Raw genomic sequence first — 18,430 nt, 5'->3', positions numbered from 1 at the left:
AGCGGGCATGGAGGAGCGAAGTGGGGCTGGAGTGGGCATGGAGGAACGGGGCTGGAGCAGGCACGGAGGAGCGAAGCGGGGACTGAAGCAGGCATGGAGGAGCGGAGCAGGGGCTGGAGCGGGTATGGAGGAGCGGGGCTGGAGCGGGCATGGAGGAGCGGAGCGGGGGCTGGAGTGGCCATGGAGGAGTGGAGCGGGGCTGGAGCGAAACGGAGCGGGCATGGAGGAGAGGAGCGGGGGATGAAGTGGAGGCTGGAGCGGAGCGGCCTGGAGCAGGACCAACAGTCCGACCCTGATCACATCACAGCCGAGCACAGAAAGAACACAGTGAAGAACACATTGCAGATGTTCCGAACATCTGCTAACTTATCGGAAGACACACGCACCGAATGGTGTTCTTCACAATAGTATGGAAACATCTGCAATGTGTTCTTCACTGTGTTCTTTCAGTGTGTTCTTTCAGTGAAAAATGCTCGAGTCTCCCATTGACTTCAATGGGGCTCGTTATTCGATACGAGCACTCGAGCATCGGGAAAAGTTCGACCTGAGTAACGAGCACTCGAGCATTTTAGTGCTCGCTCAGCTCTAAACTGTATCCAGACTCCTGGATGCACCAGCTCCAAAGCTGCTTCTACTCATCACTGAGCAAAGGGGGTGAATACTTATCAAGATTTCAGCTTATCTTGTTTAATAAATTAGTAAAAAATATCTACATTTCAGTTTTTTTCGGGCAGAGGGCACATTAATGAGCAAAAAAAGTTTTTTGATCTCACCAACTGGCTGCAATGAAAAAAGGAGTGGAAAATGTGAAGGGGTCTGAATAATTTTGTTACCCTCTGTTTATGTCTACATTGTACGTGTTTATTATAAAGTCTCATTGTCTTGTTTGTTCTATTTGACGCTTTGTCCTCGCTGATTATCTTCTCTCCATACACTTAGCATATTCCCCCTCCGGTGGCAGCTTTCACCTTTCCTCCTGTTGTCACATCCCATTATCTTATCTATTTAGGCTTTTCTTCATTCTCTCCTTTTAGATAACGCTTATTCCCTGGTCTTCTTCATTCCTTCTTTCTTCTGGTTGTTTCCATTGTCTCATAGGCAGAAAAAAATTCTAAATATTCAATTTTACGCTTGCCGAATGGGTTTTCTGCTCTTCCTTAATATTACTGGTTGTACGTGGCCGAGCTAGAAGGGTCGTTTTTTTCATGAAAACAGCTCCACTTATGTCCGTGGGTGATGAGTGGTAATGCAATACAACCTTTTCACTTCAGTGAACTGCAATACCAATGACCGCCACTAAACTAAAGTGGCGCTGTTTATAAACAATACATTTTATAAACTTGGATAAATGGTTTTCTTCAGCTATCTTCACCGTTCATGTAACCAGTGAACAGCTCCATCTCATCAAGTGAATGGGACTTAGCTGCAATACCACACACAGCCAGCATACAATGTACAGCAGTGGGCTTGGTAGGAAAGGGGAAGAGATTGCACTATTTATCTGTAGTCTCTTCATTTTAGTGATCCCTAACAACCCCTTTAAAACACTGTACAAAGTTACCCGTAATCCATTCCGGTCCAACATATCTTATCGGTCGGGTGGTAAAGTCTAAGAACCAGGATTGAGACACGATGATGAAAACATAATTTTTTTTAATTTTCTAGGAAAAATTGGACTACGACGTATACTGTGCTTTCTGAGGAGAGGCTGGAGTTCTACAAGGATGCCAAGGAGCTGACCGCGAATATGGTGAGTGCTCATTGTAGATGTGTAGGACCTAGTGGTCTGCTATAGGATCTAGGGACAGAGAGGACATCGATGTGTCCTACTTTAACTGAATAAACATCATGAAAAATCATTAAAGGGCTATTCTTCCCATACGAATCAGGGTCTAATTGCCTCAGATATAGAGATCAGAATACTAGAGGACCCTCCTGGGAGCCTACTCTCTAACACAATGGGGCAGATTTACTTACCCGGTCCGTTCGCGATCCAGCTGCGCGTTCTCTGCACTGGATTCGGGTCCGGCCGGGATTCATCAAAGCAGTTCCTCCGACGTCCACCAGGTGGCGCTGCTGCGCTGAAGTCCGCTGGAATGCCTCGAAATACACCGGCCTACCCAGGATGAAGGTGAGTGAAATTTTCGCGACACAATTTTTTTTTTAAATGCGGCAGTTTTTCCGAATACGTCGGGTTTTCGTTAGGCCACGCCCCCTGATTTCCGTCGCGTGCATACCGGCGCCGATGCGCCAAATTCCGATCGCGTGCGCCAAAAACCCGGGGCAATTCAGGTACAATCGGCGCAAATCGGAAATATTCGGGTAACACGTGGGGAAAACGCGAATCGGGCCCTTAGTAAATGACCCCCAATGGTTCACTCGAAGGCAATCCAATGTGGTAAATGCTAAAAGCTTATTCCTATGGCCGATAAAAGATACGGATTCATGCCGATTAGCATTTTGGCCAGCTACACAGGGTTCTAGGATTCTACCCACAACACCCGGAAACTCATCCCTATCCCCAGGCAATTGCTTGGGTTAAATCCTCACCTGGACATATAGTAGGTATCTATTGGAGGATTAAGACTACGATAGATCTTGGGCTGTATGAATATTATAGCCCCTAAACGTCTTGAATCACTTCCTACTTCTGGTTCTAGAATCAAGCTCCTTGGGACATGGAGGATGTGTCCCTTTCAAACTGTGATTTCAGGACCATTGGAACTTCATAGGTCCATAAATGGCTCTTGTGTTCATGTCTATTGAGAGCAGAAACAGGTGTAGGAAGATTTCATGGGCCACCTAGAAGGCGTAGACCTTGGGCTACCACCCATTCCGCCTATATTATAATCCACTGCTGTAGGCATCGTATGTGCAGAACATGACAGTGTAACCCTCGCCTTGGGCACCTCAGCCAGCCTACACCCTGCTCTACACTGATGAGAGGCAAAAACTCTGAAACAGTTGCCTTGAGATGAGTTTCTGCTTTGGCTGATAGTTTTCTAACTCTCGGAAGAGATCAGATTTGCATAACAATCACCAAAGATACATTAATGGCATAAAATAATGAATAAATGACTGTAATATATATGGCTCCTGTCCTAGATAGTCAACTGTTATCGCTCACTATTTCATCTATTGCAACTAATACAATTTCAGGAGCCTGCACTTACAGCAAATTCCACTTTGTACTTTTTTTTCGCATTGCGCCCGAGGAGGGAGCATTGATCTTCGTTTTTTCCCGAGATGTGACAGATAAGTTGTTGAGACAAATCTGGCATGTATTCTTATAGCCTTAGCTATAATGCTGTGAAAGTTTACAAACCTCTGCGTGGCATTAAAAGGGAGAACAAGTCAATGAGAGGATGATAGCGCAGGGACAAACAGAAACGCATTTGACAGAGCCCCATTGTGAAGGATACCCAAGGCTGGATGAGACCTGCCATACCTTATTGGAATGATGGCTGCCCGAGAAGGTGATCTTCAAGCCGGAGTCACTTAGAATAAGCCATTTCCTCTTTTGGCAGGTGACAAAGATCAGTTTAGTCCTCGCTGCCAAGAGTATCTGTCATAACGTATCTCTTTCTAATAAACGAGGAAAATATGAAAAACAAAGCAGCAAAGAAAGTGATATTTTTTATTTGTCACTGACTCGAGGAGCGCGAGGACGGCTCGTTGTCACAAAGCAAAGTCAGTGGAAATGAACATCGGGTTATGTCTCCAGACAGGGGATAAACCACTCTTGACCATATCCAAATAACGGACCATGCAGGGAAAATTGTAATCAGATTTGATAGAAGAAGGAATTTTTTTTTTCATTTAAAAAAAAAAAATAATAAAATAAAAAAATCAGGTTTGAGTTCTTAAAGTTGGATATCCATGTGGAAGATTCTACATGAACTTTTCCACACGGGATAGGTCATTAATAGGGACGAGCAGGCCTGTTCAGGTTTGGGTTTGGCCAAGTTTCCCCAAAGTTCTGTTTGGTATGGGTGCCATTGGGAGCAATGATCCTCAGGAAAATGATGATGCAATTAACACCCATGATTGGTGCCGGCCCGGAACGCAGGAGTTACCAGCGGGGATGAGACCAACGCCAAACTCTGACTAAAGTTTGGATTCAGGGATCCGAACCTGCAATGTTTGGCACGGACATTTCGGTTTGGCTTTGCTCATCAATAATTTCTGATGAATGAGGATGCAACAAACTGGAACCAGTGCCATCTGCACTTCAATGAGATCGGCAGTGGAAGTGATCTAGGAAGGTCACTAGAAACAGCGGTTTGTCAAATAGCCAGGTGTTGCAATAAAAATGGTTTCTTAGACATAATTGAATCAAATTAAAGGGGTTATCCGGGATAACTTTTTTGTATGGGTTCCATGGGCTATGAAAATAAAAAATTGTGTAAACTCACCTTTCTGGTGTAGAAAGGTGCCTCGTGTCACCGCTGACCTCTGCTTGTGTAATAGGACTCAGCAGTAACACTGGGTCAATAGTGCTCTCAGCTAACAGGCCACCGGCTGTAATGTTTGTTTGGGAATGGAAAACAAGAACTAAAAGGAAAGGAAGAAACTGACAGTGAATCTTTAAGCTCCACTAACTGTCCCTACCTACTTGCCGATCCTAGACGGTAGGCGACAACTGGTCAATGTTACCCTGCTGCAAGTGAAAACATAGATAAAAAGAAGAAATGTTGCACAAATATGGGTCAAAGCAAAAAGGACAATGCAGTAAAGTATCAAGAGTAACAGTTGTTTAGAAGACAATCAAGGGACAGAAGATCAAAATGAAAGAAGTCCAGAAAACATTAGGGTCATGGTCCAGAGGGTCAGTGGCCCCCTGATATCCAGACAAACTGAACTCGCAGGGTAAGGCATCTGTCCATCACAGCCTGCTTAACCATCTGCAGCCCAGAATGAAGTCAGCAGGAGGGACCAATTTGTCATGCTTTGTGCAGCGCTGCATAATCTGTGTGTGCTATATAAATAAAGAATTATTATTATAAGAATTATTATTATGTCTCCTGCACAGAATAGTGAGGTACAAGATCTCTCTGTTCCCTATCATCCCTGCATCCCAGTCTGTGATTCTACAGAACTTTTTCTGTCTCGCTCCTCTCCTTATGCTGCTTCCCTCCCCCACCTTGTCAGTATCAGCTCTGTGCATATAAGCTAATAACCCTTAGTGTTCATACAGCACAGGGTATAGACTTTATGTAACTAGTTCTACCACTTACTACATGTTCCCTGCACCTCCATGTGATGGAAGCTTCCAGGTTGGTCACCATATACATTCTGTATGTGTACTGTGTAGTGTCAGTGCACAAAATTGATTTAATGCTAAATTACTTTGAGAGAGATCACAAGGCATCATAGGATCTGTGGGCAAGCTAACTGGCCTCAGCCTGAGGGCATAGACAGACAGACATTAGTCTCCGCCCACTTCATCTCTAATGAAAAAGATTTTGTCAAACACTTTGAGAACAGAAAACTTTGGAACTTTGGAAATAGACGGGTGAGCAGCAAATAGTAGCCATCTTTCTGTTTGCTTTCAAAGGGGGAATCCCATATAATAATTTGGTAAAATCACTATAGCTTTACAGCTTGGCTTTAAGTTGAAGCAACCTCCAGTCAGAAAACAAAATATGATTTTACATTAGTTAGTAGTAGTTAATACACCTAGTGCACCGTGGCCGTCTCTACTGCTTTCCTCCACAATGTCTCTCATAAAATGGCCACTGACTTCTCAAATTGTCACAGACACGATTCCTACCACTGTCTAATTTATTGCAATGGAAGGGGCGAGGCTGTGACCTTCAAGGAGCATCCCTGCAGGAGTTAACAGGCACCGTTATCATTTTATGATGAATCTGATGTGTAGGTGTAATCATCAAGTTACACAAATTCTTTATTTTCTATTATATTATATAATATATATTAATATATAATAAGACTACACAGGGTTTGTTTGTTGTCTGTAACCATGGAGATTCTAAGTCTTCATAGAGTTAAAGGGGTTTTCCCATCTGGGCATTCACAATTAATTAAATTAATCTGCCATATATAAACATTTCTTCGATTGAATGTTATTAAAAAAAATGTTCCTGTGTGAAGATAATTTCTCATAAATGCTGCCATGTTGTCCCTTAGAAATGAGATGGCTTCCTTGGATATGACCACCTCACACACTGGCAGCGGTGGCCAGACATGTGCTATTGAATTCTGCCTGACCTCCTGGATTCAGCGTCCATTACCACTGTGAGACCTGCAGTAACTCCCGGACATTTCATATACAAAGACCTTTAGTTTCTTTGGGCAATCCCTCCAGCAGAGGTGGTCGTATCCAAGAACACAGTCTTGTTTCTAAAGGACAATATCACTACATTTATGAGAAATTATCTTCACACAGGAACATTTTTTATAATAACATCTAATTGAAGAAATGTTTACATATGGCAGATTAATGAAACTGAAAGTGAATGCCCAGAGAAGAATAACCCTTTAAGCCCAAAATGTAAGGATACTATTCATGCTTCATATTGAATTTTTGTTTAGTTTATAGTCAAATTTAGTTTTCCGCTTGGAGAATCACTTCAACTTTACAAACTTCAACAAATATATTGGGGATAGATATGTAACCAGACAGGCCGAAAATAAGACAAAATAACAACGGGCCACGTAAACTGTGCTTGATCATTGGCTGTTATTGAGGTGACAGTGTGTAATGTGCGGTTTCTTTGCTCTCCCTCTTCTATCTATTAGAGGACAATTGAACAATAGAAGCTTCATTAGAAACCAAGGGACAAGTCTATAAAATCTTCCGCTTCCTCCCGTCCCGATATCTGCGCTCGCTCTGCAATGTTCATCCATGATTGACTCTTCCTGGACGCAAACATTTCTGTGTTCGGAATTATATGTGGATCGTGATCTTCTTGTTAAATATTTCCACGTTCTGCTTTTCATTGTAACCAAGGGAAACTTTCTGATGGGTTCGTAAAAACCTGGAAGTTGTCTAATATAAGCTTCAATGAATTTGTAAGGGAGACTACAATGAGCAACAATATTGATTTGGTCCTCAATTTGAGATTGACGGGGGTTGAACATTCTGTACCCCTACAGATTAGACACTGAGAACTGAGAATGGAATAGGAAACAGACAGCGCCATTCTCCGTGTAGTGGTTAGATCTGGTTACTGCGGCTCTGTTTCGTTTGAACAGAGACCTGTAAATGCCCCCTTCATGCTGCTTATCAGTGGAGAAGTGATGTCCATGCTCGATCACTGCTTCAGCTGTATTAAAAAAAGCTAATTGGATGGAGCCCCCATGGAAACTTTCAGGCTTCCTTTCTGGTAATTGCTGGTGGTCCCATTGGTGGGACTCATGTGAATAGCAACACAGGTCAAAATGTTTTTGACACTTAAACTGCCTGTATTTTATAAATTGATCCAGGCAATTTTCACTATCTCATTACTAATTGGGTGCCAAATAATCATATAGGGTGAGTGGTGGGAAAATTCTCACCAAGACCTTGGACTCCATCTTGGTAAACGAGGGGCATATCTCATAGATCCAGGCACCATGACTGTCATAATCTTCTTATAGTTGTTATCCATGGTCCCTTTCCTTCTAAAATCAGCTTTTAAAATTATGCTTATGAGTCAGTAGGGCTCTGGGGGCGGTACAGGAGCCCCCTCTATACTGTGGTACTTTGCAGGAGTGCTTCCCCCTCCCTCTTGTGCAGTGAGATTACATCAGCCAGAGGGAGGAGGGATGTGCTGAGAGAGCAGAGAGGGAGGAGGAGACAGCAAGAAGGGCATCTGATTACACGCCCAGAGCCCGTATGGCTCATTAGCATAAATTTTAGATTGATTTTTGATTTTAGAAGAAAGGAAGCCATGGATAACAAATAAACGAAGATTACCACAGTCACGGTTTATCATTCTGGATAGTAGATTTCTTTTAAATCTGATCTACATACATTTTTTTTTCAGTTTTCCAAATTTTTGTAAATTTTAGGTTGGTGATAATATATGATAATATATGTTTTTTTTTTTTTTTTTCAGAAATCAGGAATTAAATCTGAGTACATCGATCTGCGTGGGGCTCAGATTGAGTGGACTAATGAGAAATCAAGTCGTAAAAATGTGGTCCAGGTAAAGAAACATTTATTTTCTCACATTTTCTGTGCGACAATCACAGCATTGTTATAGGATTATTGTAACTTTATTGCCTTTTCATATTGTGAAATATTTACTGGTTGGATGAAGTTCATCATTACATCTGCTGTGTATGACTTTGTATCTAAAATGAAATATTTTTGAATGATAAATTAAAGGGGTTGTCCGATTACTGTTTGGTAAGTCACATGTGCTCTCGTTGATGATTTGGAGAGCCACTCATCTGTAAGGTGACCAAGAACAAATATGGACTATTTTATTTAGGATGGCTACAAAGTGGCTCCATTATGGCCATGCCCATTGTTATATTCATCAAAATAGCTTTATGGCGCTCAAGAAAGACAATGGGGCACATTTACTTACCCGGTCCTGTCGCGATCCCCGACGATCGTGGAACCCTGTGCGATTTACCAAGATTGTGAGCCCGATATCCTGCATGAGTCGCTTCCCCGCTCAGGTCCGCCGGAGTTCACCTTCTTCTTCCTGGTGCATGTAATTGCATTGTCTTGCGACACAATTTAAATGTTAAACCCCACCCTCAGTCCGAATCTGATGACCCCGACCCACATGAAAGCCGGCACCGATGCACCAAAATCCAATGGCGTGCGATACAATCCCCTTCTAAATGCCTGTCCCAGCGGCGCGATCCCCGAAAACGTTGGAAAACCCGACGGAAATGTGGAGCCGCGGGACACATAGTAAATGAGCTCCAATGTCTGGTGTCGATAAAAGAAAGAATTCAAAATGGCTGATCCTTTTGTCATCATTAGAAATACAGTAGGCCACCACTAGAGGAGTCTGGGGAATATGCAATAAAGAAAACTTTGCCTCCTCTAGCAACCTTGTAAGACAGCTCCTTAACATCAAACATGTCTTTCAAGAAGTCTAATAATAGGATGTGGAATTAAAGCCAAACTAGTAGATCTATTCGGCAAAGTCTCCGTAAGTAGAACTCTTATTTCCCAACCCTTGTGAAAAACAGTTTTCTACACTGTACTGATGAGATGCAAAGATATTGAAACATTGCTGTCTACCTCTGGGAATCTGTTCTCTTTGGAATAGATATACTGGTTTGGCTTTAATCCCACAATATGTCATTAGGCCTCTTGAAAGTCATGCTTGATGGTAACGGGGCTGCCTTACAAGGTAGCTTAGAAGTAACATTTTCTGATCCCATCCTAGAAAACTGATTTCCCAAAAGTGTGCTACAAATTCTGGAAATCTCTTGGGACCGGTGCGGGGAGTGACAAAAAGCAGCGTACATACCCGGCTGCCATGTTCCTTTCTTCATCAATGACATCTACTCTTACATCACAAGAGGTCCAGTGGTCCAAGAAGACAACTGATGGGCTGAAGTGGATCTGGTGGCTGACGTCACTACTGGTCATTTAAGCACCACTGAAAATTTTCCAGGATTCCTGTAAAATCTCTTTAAAGGGGTTTTCCAATGAAAGAAGGCTCTCATACATGAATCCTTTAGTGATGTTTACACAATAAAGATCATTTTAACCCCTTATTTTACAATTTTACTCAGGTTTACAGTTTGCTGTTTTTGCTCCAAGAAGTTAGTGATGAAACTCTAAGAAACTCTCTAGCCAGACACTTTATGATCCCGGTGTGCTGTGAGATGCTGTGTGCTGACAATGTGCTTACATTATCAGGGTAAAGGGTTTATCTACACTTTTATTTAGCTTCAGAAAATTGTACTAGTATCTACCACATAGAAAAAGAGATAGAGACAGATCAGAGATGATGAGAACCATGAGGTGCATATAACACACAATGACACACTTGAGCTCAGCCACATCTGAGCTATAACAAACAGAGAGTGCCCCCCCACCCGGATAAATACCTTCTCTTATCTGTAGCTTGTAGAGTAAGTCTGTGTACGCTGCTGCTTGTCGGCAGGAAGTCTGAGAATGTCTTGTAATGTCTTGTAATGGAGAAGCTATTTATGAGAAGAGTCTGCCATGGAAGACCATAAATAGAAGATTTACAGTCAGACCCCTGGGCAACTGAAATTGTATACACCAGAACTGATTAGAATTCTATTTGCGTAATGCTGTATTTTTGTCAATTACATTGAATTAGAGAATAATTTTGTTATCCTGAGTATATTCAAGAATATTGTTTTCGTGGGAATAACCCTTTAAGTGATGATTAGAGATGAGCGAGTATACTCGTCCGAGCTTGATGCTCGTTCGAGTATTAAGGTACTCGAAACGGCTCGTTGCTCGGTCGAGTATTTCCCCTGATCGAGATCGAGCATTTAATTAAAAAAACACAGTGAAGAACAATGAAGAATAGAATAAAACAGTGAACACAGTGAACACAGGATCATTTAAGTGAAAAACACAGTGAAGAACACAGTGAAGAATAGATTACAGATGTTCGGCACATCTGCTTACTTGTCGGGAGATACGCGCGGAACGGCAGCAGGGAGACATCAAGCAGCAGGGAGACATCAAGCAGCACGGGGGAGACATCGGGCAGCGGGGAGACATCGGGCAGCACGGGGGAGACATCGGGCAGCACGGGGGAGACATCGGGCAGCACGGGGGAGACATCGGGCAGCACGGGGGAGACATCGGGCAGCACGGGGGAGACATCGGGCAGCACGGGGAGACATCGGGCAGCACGGGGGAGACATCGGGCAGCGCGGGGGAGACATCGGGCAGCGCGGGGAGACATCGGGCAGCGCGGGGGAGACATCGGGCAGCACGGGGGAGACATCGGCCAGCACGGGGGAGACATCGGGCAGCACGGGGAGACATCGGGCAGCACGGGGGAGACATCGGGCAGCACGGGGGAGACATCGGGCAGCGCGGGGAGACATCGGGCAGCGCGGGGGAGACATCGGCCAGCGCGGGGGAGACATCGGCCAGCGCGGGGGAGACATCCGGCAGCACGGGGGAGACATCGGGCAGCACGGGGGAGACATCGGGCAGCGCGGGGAGACATCGGGCAGCGCGGGGGAGACATCGGGCAGCACGGGGGAGACATCGGCCAGCACGGGGGAGACATCGGCCAGCACGGGGAGACATCGGGCAGCACGGGGGAGACATCGGGCAGCACGGGGGAGACATCGGGCAGCGCGGGGAGACATCGGGCAGCGCGGGGGAGACATCGGGCAGCGCGGGGGAGACATCGGCCAGCACGGGGGAGACATCGGCCAGCACGGGGAGACATCGGGCAGCACGGGGGAGACATCGGGCAGCACGGGGGAGACATCGGGCAGCGCGGGGAGACATCGGGCAGCACGGGGGAGACATCGGCCAGCACGGGGGAGACATCCGGCAGCACGGGGGAGACATCGGGCAGCACGGGGGAGACATCGGGCAGCACGGGGAGACATCGGGCAGCACGGGGGAGACATCGGGCAGCACGGGGGAGACATCGGGCAGCGCGGGGGAGACATCGGGCAGCACGGGGGAGACAGACATCGGGCAGCACGGGGGAGACAGACATCGGGCAGCACGGGGAGACTTCAGTGGAAGAAGAGGAGCGGATCCCGGGACAGCGTATCACCCCGACAAGTAAGCAGATGTGCCGAACATCTGTAATCTATTCTTCACTGTGTTTTTCACTGTGTTTTTCACTTAAAGGGAACCCGTCACTACTATTTTCACAAATACAGGTAGTGGCAGGTTCCTATAGAGCTCTAGTAACTATCTGAGACGCTGCTTGTAGCTAAAAGTAGTTTCCCTCAGATCCCCATAAAATCAGAGTTATAATCTTGCCTGGTATCTATGCAGCTTTGGAGCAAGTCCACGGGGGCGTGGCCTAATGTCATGTGACCAGGGTGACATCATCAAAGGTCCTTGAGCTACTTAATATGAAAACTGTACTCCATGTACATATCTGACCACATAAAACAATCACCGCAGCCTCCATGGACTTCTACTCCTCTCCATGCAGGCTGCTGTGATTTCATGTGATACAATATGCTGTGATTTCATGACATGTATGCTTAGTGTACAGTTCCTAATGCTACAAAAGCTATAGGACCTACGATGATGTCACCCTGGTCACATGACATTATAGCAGCATACAGAGATAGGGATGGGGAGGAGCTGCTGGATTCAGCCTGAGGAGGCCACGCCCACCTGGACTCCATGTAGCCATGCTTAGTTACCAGATAAAACTATAAAGTTGAATATATGGGGATCTCAGGGGAATATTTTTTAGCTACAAGCAGGGTGTCAGATAGTTACTAGAGCTCTATAGGAACCTGTCACTACCTGTATTTGTGAAAATAGTGGTGACGGGTTCCCTTTAAATGATCCTGTGTTCACTGTTTTTATTCTTTTCCTCACTGTTCTTCACATCTGATAACTTGTCGGGAGATAATATACGCGCGGAACAGTGAAGAATAGATTGCAGATGTTTGCATACATCTGATAACTTATCAGAAGACATTCTTTTTCAATTAAATAACACATTTTATTCCTGAACCATGGTCCCTTTGAAAAATGCTCGGGTCTCCCATTGACTTCAATGGGGCTCGTTATTCGAGACGAGCACTCGAGCATCTGGAAAAGTTTGTCTCGAATAACGAGCACCCGAGCATTTTAGTGCTCGCTCATCTCTAGTGATGATCAATCATGTGCAACGGTTCTTCAGTCAGGCCCTTTAACCATAACCCAAATCTCTTTATTTAAGGTAAATCCTCATTCTGATGGTCCCAATCCTCCTGTAAATTGCATGGTTCGCCCAATCATTTTAATGGTCAGCTTGCAGTACCACATATCTCCTATAGTGGCCGCTGCGGGAGAAATGAGGACCTGCAACAGATTGACCGCTGGAGGTTACACCTGTTGAACATGCAACGATCAACCAGCAGGTCCTCCGTTAACTTCAAGGTTCATCGTGTGGACCGACCCCTTTTAAATGTAAAGGATAGCAGTGCAAAATAATTGCTGTCTTAGCTAATTGGCTCATCATCCTTACTTTATGGCGGCGCCTTGCGCGTTATGACAATATTATACCATCTGCAAACGCACAAATAATCATTCGACGATCCCGAGATCTTAAAGGTCAAAGTAAACAGAGAACAATGTCCCTTCTGCTCGGCGTCTAGCATGATAATACGGGAGTGAAGCATTGTGTTGTGTTTTTTTTTGTTTTTTTTTTTCATTACCTCCGGTATAATGAAAGGCCACACAGTGAAACGAGGCAATAATTAGCCCGGCTGATGTGTTCTCTTAGAAAATGTCAGTAAAAATTTCCTTGTTGAAATTAGCCTTGAGTTTTCAATTTGAGACCATGAATTATTGATTGTATATGGAAAATGACCACTGAATAATTTGGATAAGAGGAATCAGTGAGACGGAAATTATACCTGTTAGCAATGTTTACATTTAAATTCCATTATTTCGGAGGGGCCCATATTAATTATGGGCCTATAATGAGACAGTGTGCAGGTGCTTAGGCCCGGATTATGTATGAGGGTCCGTAGAGTTGTTGGTTTAATAATACAGAGGACGCATTGCTTATTATTTTCCGTATAAATTAGTGCGGCGCCGAGAAAACGCTAAAGGTGAAGCGGAGAACGAACGGATGAATAATAGACAGAGGGAACAATTACTTTCCCTTTAAACTCAATTACAAGTCTGTTTGGTGCCGTGGAGTGAGGTTCGGGCTTTCCATCACGGGCCGGTCGTGCTGAAGGGGGGGGGGGGGGCGATTTATGGGAAGATCGCGGGAGCTCAGAACATTTTTTCGCTAAGTGCTACTTTGGTGTTTAGACAGAAATTTAAGGCGCGGCGGATTAAAGGGATTACGGTATAATCTTAAATAATCCTAACTGTCATTTATACAGACATGGTGGTAATAACCAAAGAAAAGCGCGTTCAGGGGCCGCGCACGGGAAATGAGATGTTGTTGTCCTGTGATATTACAGGGAAGACGGCAGATTTTTTAAAGTTCAAAAGTGACGTAACAGGGACATTTTTGTCATTTAGTGTTATTAGACGTCAGGACTAAATTGTGACTACTGAATTATATTCTCTGTACTGTGACATCACTGTGTATATTATCCCTGTGACATCACTGTATGTCTTATCCCTGTGACATCACTGTGAGCATTATTAATGTACTGTGACATCACTGTGTGTATTATCATGTACTGTGACATCACTGTGTGTATTATCCCTGTACTGTGACATCACTGTGTGTATTATCCTTGTACTGTGACATCACTGTGTGTATTATCCCTGTACTGGGACATCACTGTGTGTATTACCCCTGTACTGTGATATCACTGTGTGTATTATCCATGTACTGTGACATCATTGTGTGTATTATCTCTGTACTGTGACATCACTGTGTGTATTATCCTTGTACTGTGACATCACTGTGTGTATTATCCCTGTACTGTGACATCATTGTGTGTATTATCCCTGCACTGTGACATCACTGTGTGTATTATCTCTGTACTGTGACATCACTGTGTGTATTATCCCTGTATACTGTGACATCACTGTGTGTATTATCCTTGTACTGTGACATCACTGTGTGTATTATCCCTGCACTGTGACATCACTGTGTGTATTATCTCTGTACTGTGACATCTCTGTGTGTATTATCCCTGCACTGTGACATCACTGTGTGTATTATCTCTGTACTGTGACATCACTGTGTGTATTATCCTTGTACTGTGACATCACTGTGTGCATTATCCCTGCACTGTGACATTACTGTGTGTATTATCTCTGTACTGTGACATCACTGTGTGTATTATCCCTGTACTGTGACATCACTGTGTGTATTATCCCTGTACTGTGACATCACTGTGTGTATTATCCCTGTACTGTGACAGCACTGTGTGTATTATCTCTGTACTGTGACATCACTGTGTGTATTATCTCTGTACTGTGACATCACTGTGTGTATTATCTCTGTACTGTGACATCACTGTATGTATTATCCCTGTATCGTAATAGGATGTTGTAATAATTGCCAGATCATTTGTAATGTGCGTATAAAGAAATAATGATGTGTATAACAGTATAATGTACAGTAATAGTTACTGTTAGGGCAACCCCCTTTAAATCAGGAGGGCCATATACTGACCCTGCTCCAGATATTTATATAGCAAATCCAGAACCATCAGGGGGGTAAACTGAGTGGGGTCATCACATTGGGGGTCATTTACTAAGGGCCCGATTCGCGTTTTCCCAACGTGTTACCCAAATATTTCCGATTTGCGCCAATTTCCCCTGAACTGCCCCGGGATTTTGGCGCACGCGATCAGATTGTTTCGCATCGGCGCCGGCATGCACGCAATGGAAATGGGGGGGCATGGCCAAACGAAAACCCGACGAATTCGGAAAAACCGCAGCAAAAAAAAAATCTGTCGCGGAGCTTGCACTTACCTTCACTCAGCCCGGCTCGGTGAACTCCAGCGCGTTCCGATGCTTTTCAGCGCAGCAGCGCCACCTGGTGGACGGCGGAGGAACTACCTTAATGAATCCAGGCCAGACCCGAATCCAGCGCAGAGAACGCGCCGCTGGATCGCGAATGGACCGGGTAAGTAAATCTGCCCCATTGTGCTTTGAACCAGATGGCTTCAGTTGTCACTATCTCATACAAATATATACATATATATTACATACATGTTGGACGTTCATCACAGCCACACCAGATTGGGCAGCACTGCTACCGGTTCAGGTTCCATTCTGCTGTTCGGGATGGTATTTCTTGAATTTCACTCTGCCTGTGAGACTTTATAAGTGATGGGTAGAGATTTATCCACTCCTGCTTTTGGCTATCAATCCTGAAGCTTTTCATTCCTTCTGACAGATGAAATGAAGGGGAAAACCAAACATAGTGGCAACGTCATAGAGTGGTGGAGGGTGAAAACAGCATTATGGAAATCACAGGGTGTTCCAGGGAGACAGTGGTCAGTTGGCAGCAGCATGAGTAGGCTGCAGAGTGGCACAATGACAAATTAGGGAGGTGGCGGAAACATGGAATGCCACAGAGTGGCACAATGACGAAGTTTGAAATGAATTTGAATTTGAAGATTAGAGATGCCAATACATTACAATTTTCCTGAAAATATTATGTCTTTACCAAAAAAGAACTGTAATTTGGGGTGTACAGATCCCCCAAAACAGACACCCTGGGATTGGAGCAAAAATCACTCTAGCAAGTATGTGGATTTTACACTGATTTCTTCCTATTCACTTCAGCCTCTATTTGGGGTATATAAATCCCCCAATCCTGGGATTGGAGCAGAAACACACAACACATGCAGTGTGAAATGTCGTGATTGGAAATCGCTGCCTGTTTTTATAGGGCTGTGACATCACATAGGCGTGCCGGTCGCTGATTGGCTTACAGGTCTGCACATGTGATCGAGGGTGTTTCTTTCACCTTCCCAGAGTTCTCTGCCGCATGTCACACGTTGGGGTACATTTACTTACCAGGTCCCTGCACGATCTCCAACCCGAGGATAAACTCTGCCGCGATTCATGAAGATCGAGCGCCCGATATCCTGCATGTGTCACTTCCCTGCTTAGGTCTGCTGGAGTTCACCTTCTTCTTCCTGGTGCATGTAAGTGCATTGTCCGTGTATAATGTGCTGTGCAGGGAGTCACTCAGATCATGTGCCCGATATCCTGCATGTGTCGCTTCCCCGCTCAGGTCCCCGGAGTTCACCTTCTTCCTCCCGGTGCATGTAAGTGCATTGTCCTTGTATAATGCGCTGTGCAGGGAGTCACTAAGATCGTGCCCCCGATATCCTGCATGTGTCGCTTCCCCGCTCAGGTCCCCAGAGTTCACCTTCTTCTTCCTGGTGCATGTAAGTGCATTGTCTGTGTATAATGCGCTGTGCGGGGAGTCACTAAGGTCGTGCGCCAGATATCCTGCATGTGTCGCTTACCCGCTCAGGTCCCCGGGGTTCACCTTCTTCTTCCTGGTGCATGTAAGTGCATTGTCCGTGTATAATGTGCTGTGCGGGGAGTCACTAAGATCCTGCCCCCGATATCCTGCATGTGTCGCTTCCCCGCTCAGGTCCCCGGAGTTCACCTTCTTCTTCCTGGTGCATGTAAGTGCATTGTCCGTGTATAATGCGCTGTGCGGGGAGTCACTAAGATCCTGCGCCCGATATCCTGCATGTGTCGCTTCCCCGCTCAGGTCCCCGGAGTTCACCTTCTTCTTCCTGGTGCATGTAAGTGCATTGTCCGTGTATAATGCGCTGTGCGGGGAGTCACTAAGTTCGTGCGCCCGATATCCTGCATGTGTCGCTTCCCCGCTCAGGTCCACCGGAGTTCACCTTCTTCTTCCTGGTGCATGTAAGTGCATTGTCCGTGTATAATGCGCTGTGCGGGGAGTCACTAAGATCGTGCCCCCGATAACCCGCATGTGTCACTTCCCCGCTCAGGTCCCCGGAGTTCACCTTCTTCTTCCCTGTGCATGTAAGTGTATTGTCCGTGTATAATGCGCTGTGCGGGGAGTCACTAAGATCCTGCCCCCGATATCCTGCATGTGTCGCTTCCCCGCTCAGGTCACTGGAGTTCACCTTCTTCTTCCCGTTGCATGTACGTGCATGGCTTGCAACAAAGTCTTGAAGTTAAATCCCGCGTTTTGTCCAAATCCGTTGGATTGAACAATGGCTCGCCCCACGATTTGTGTCGCATGAAAGCCGGTGTGGTTGCGCCAAAATCCGATCACGTGCGGCAAAAAAACCTTTTAATTCCCTGTCCCAGCGGCGCAAAATGGAAATCGTCGGGATGTCCAATGAAAGTGCGGTCCGCTGGGGCCCTTATTAAATGAGCCCTGTTGTGCTCGCACCCATTTTGGTAATAAAGGAGTAAGAAAAAAAAAACTTTGTGCCCACGAATCACCGTAAACTTCGGATTCATTGCAAATCAAATTTTACCTGGAAATCCAAAGGAATTCCACTTCGTTCGAATCAATGCACCCATCTCTGTCTTATGACACATCCACACAACGGTCTGAGTGACATCCGTATATCGTCTGTTTGAGTAGATTTGAAAAAATGGAGGGCTGAAAAATGATGTCACTCGCTTCTCCCAGTCACTTGTAGGCACACATGGTGTTACCAAGTTAGTGATCCACCAATGCAGATGGCATATGGGGGACACCTGAGTGTTATTCACATATCATATCTTTCACATTCCCATAAACCTCCATGGGAAGCCTCAAGTTCCAAACACGGAATGGAATAGGATCTCCTGTGAAGAATATGTGTACGGATGTATTGAAACTAAGTTGCCAGTGTTTTG

At 45.1% G+C, this 18,430-nt stretch overlaps 1 protein-coding gene across 1 annotated transcript in view; it reads left to right on the top strand.

The window, feature by feature from the left end:
- The window catches only part of ARHGAP15 (Rho GTPase activating protein 15), a 492,002-nt gene that overhangs the window by 96,841 nt on the left and 376,731 nt on the right, over positions 1 to 18,430 (top strand). The window contains exons 6-7 of the mRNA XM_072122220.1: positions 1,666 to 1,750; positions 8,064 to 8,153. Of these exons, the coding sequence (XP_071978321.1) occupies positions 1,666 to 1,750; positions 8,064 to 8,153 (175 nt within the window). The remainder of the gene's footprint in view (positions 1 to 1,665; positions 1,751 to 8,063; positions 8,154 to 18,430) is intronic.

This window comes from Engystomops pustulosus, chromosome 8, assembly GCF_040894005.1.
Source record: "Engystomops pustulosus chromosome 8, aEngPut4.maternal, whole genome shotgun sequence".
Taxonomy (NCBI): Eukaryota; Metazoa; Chordata; class Amphibia; order Anura; family Leptodactylidae; genus Engystomops; species Engystomops pustulosus.
This window is presented reverse-complemented; position numbering and strand designations above follow the sequence as displayed.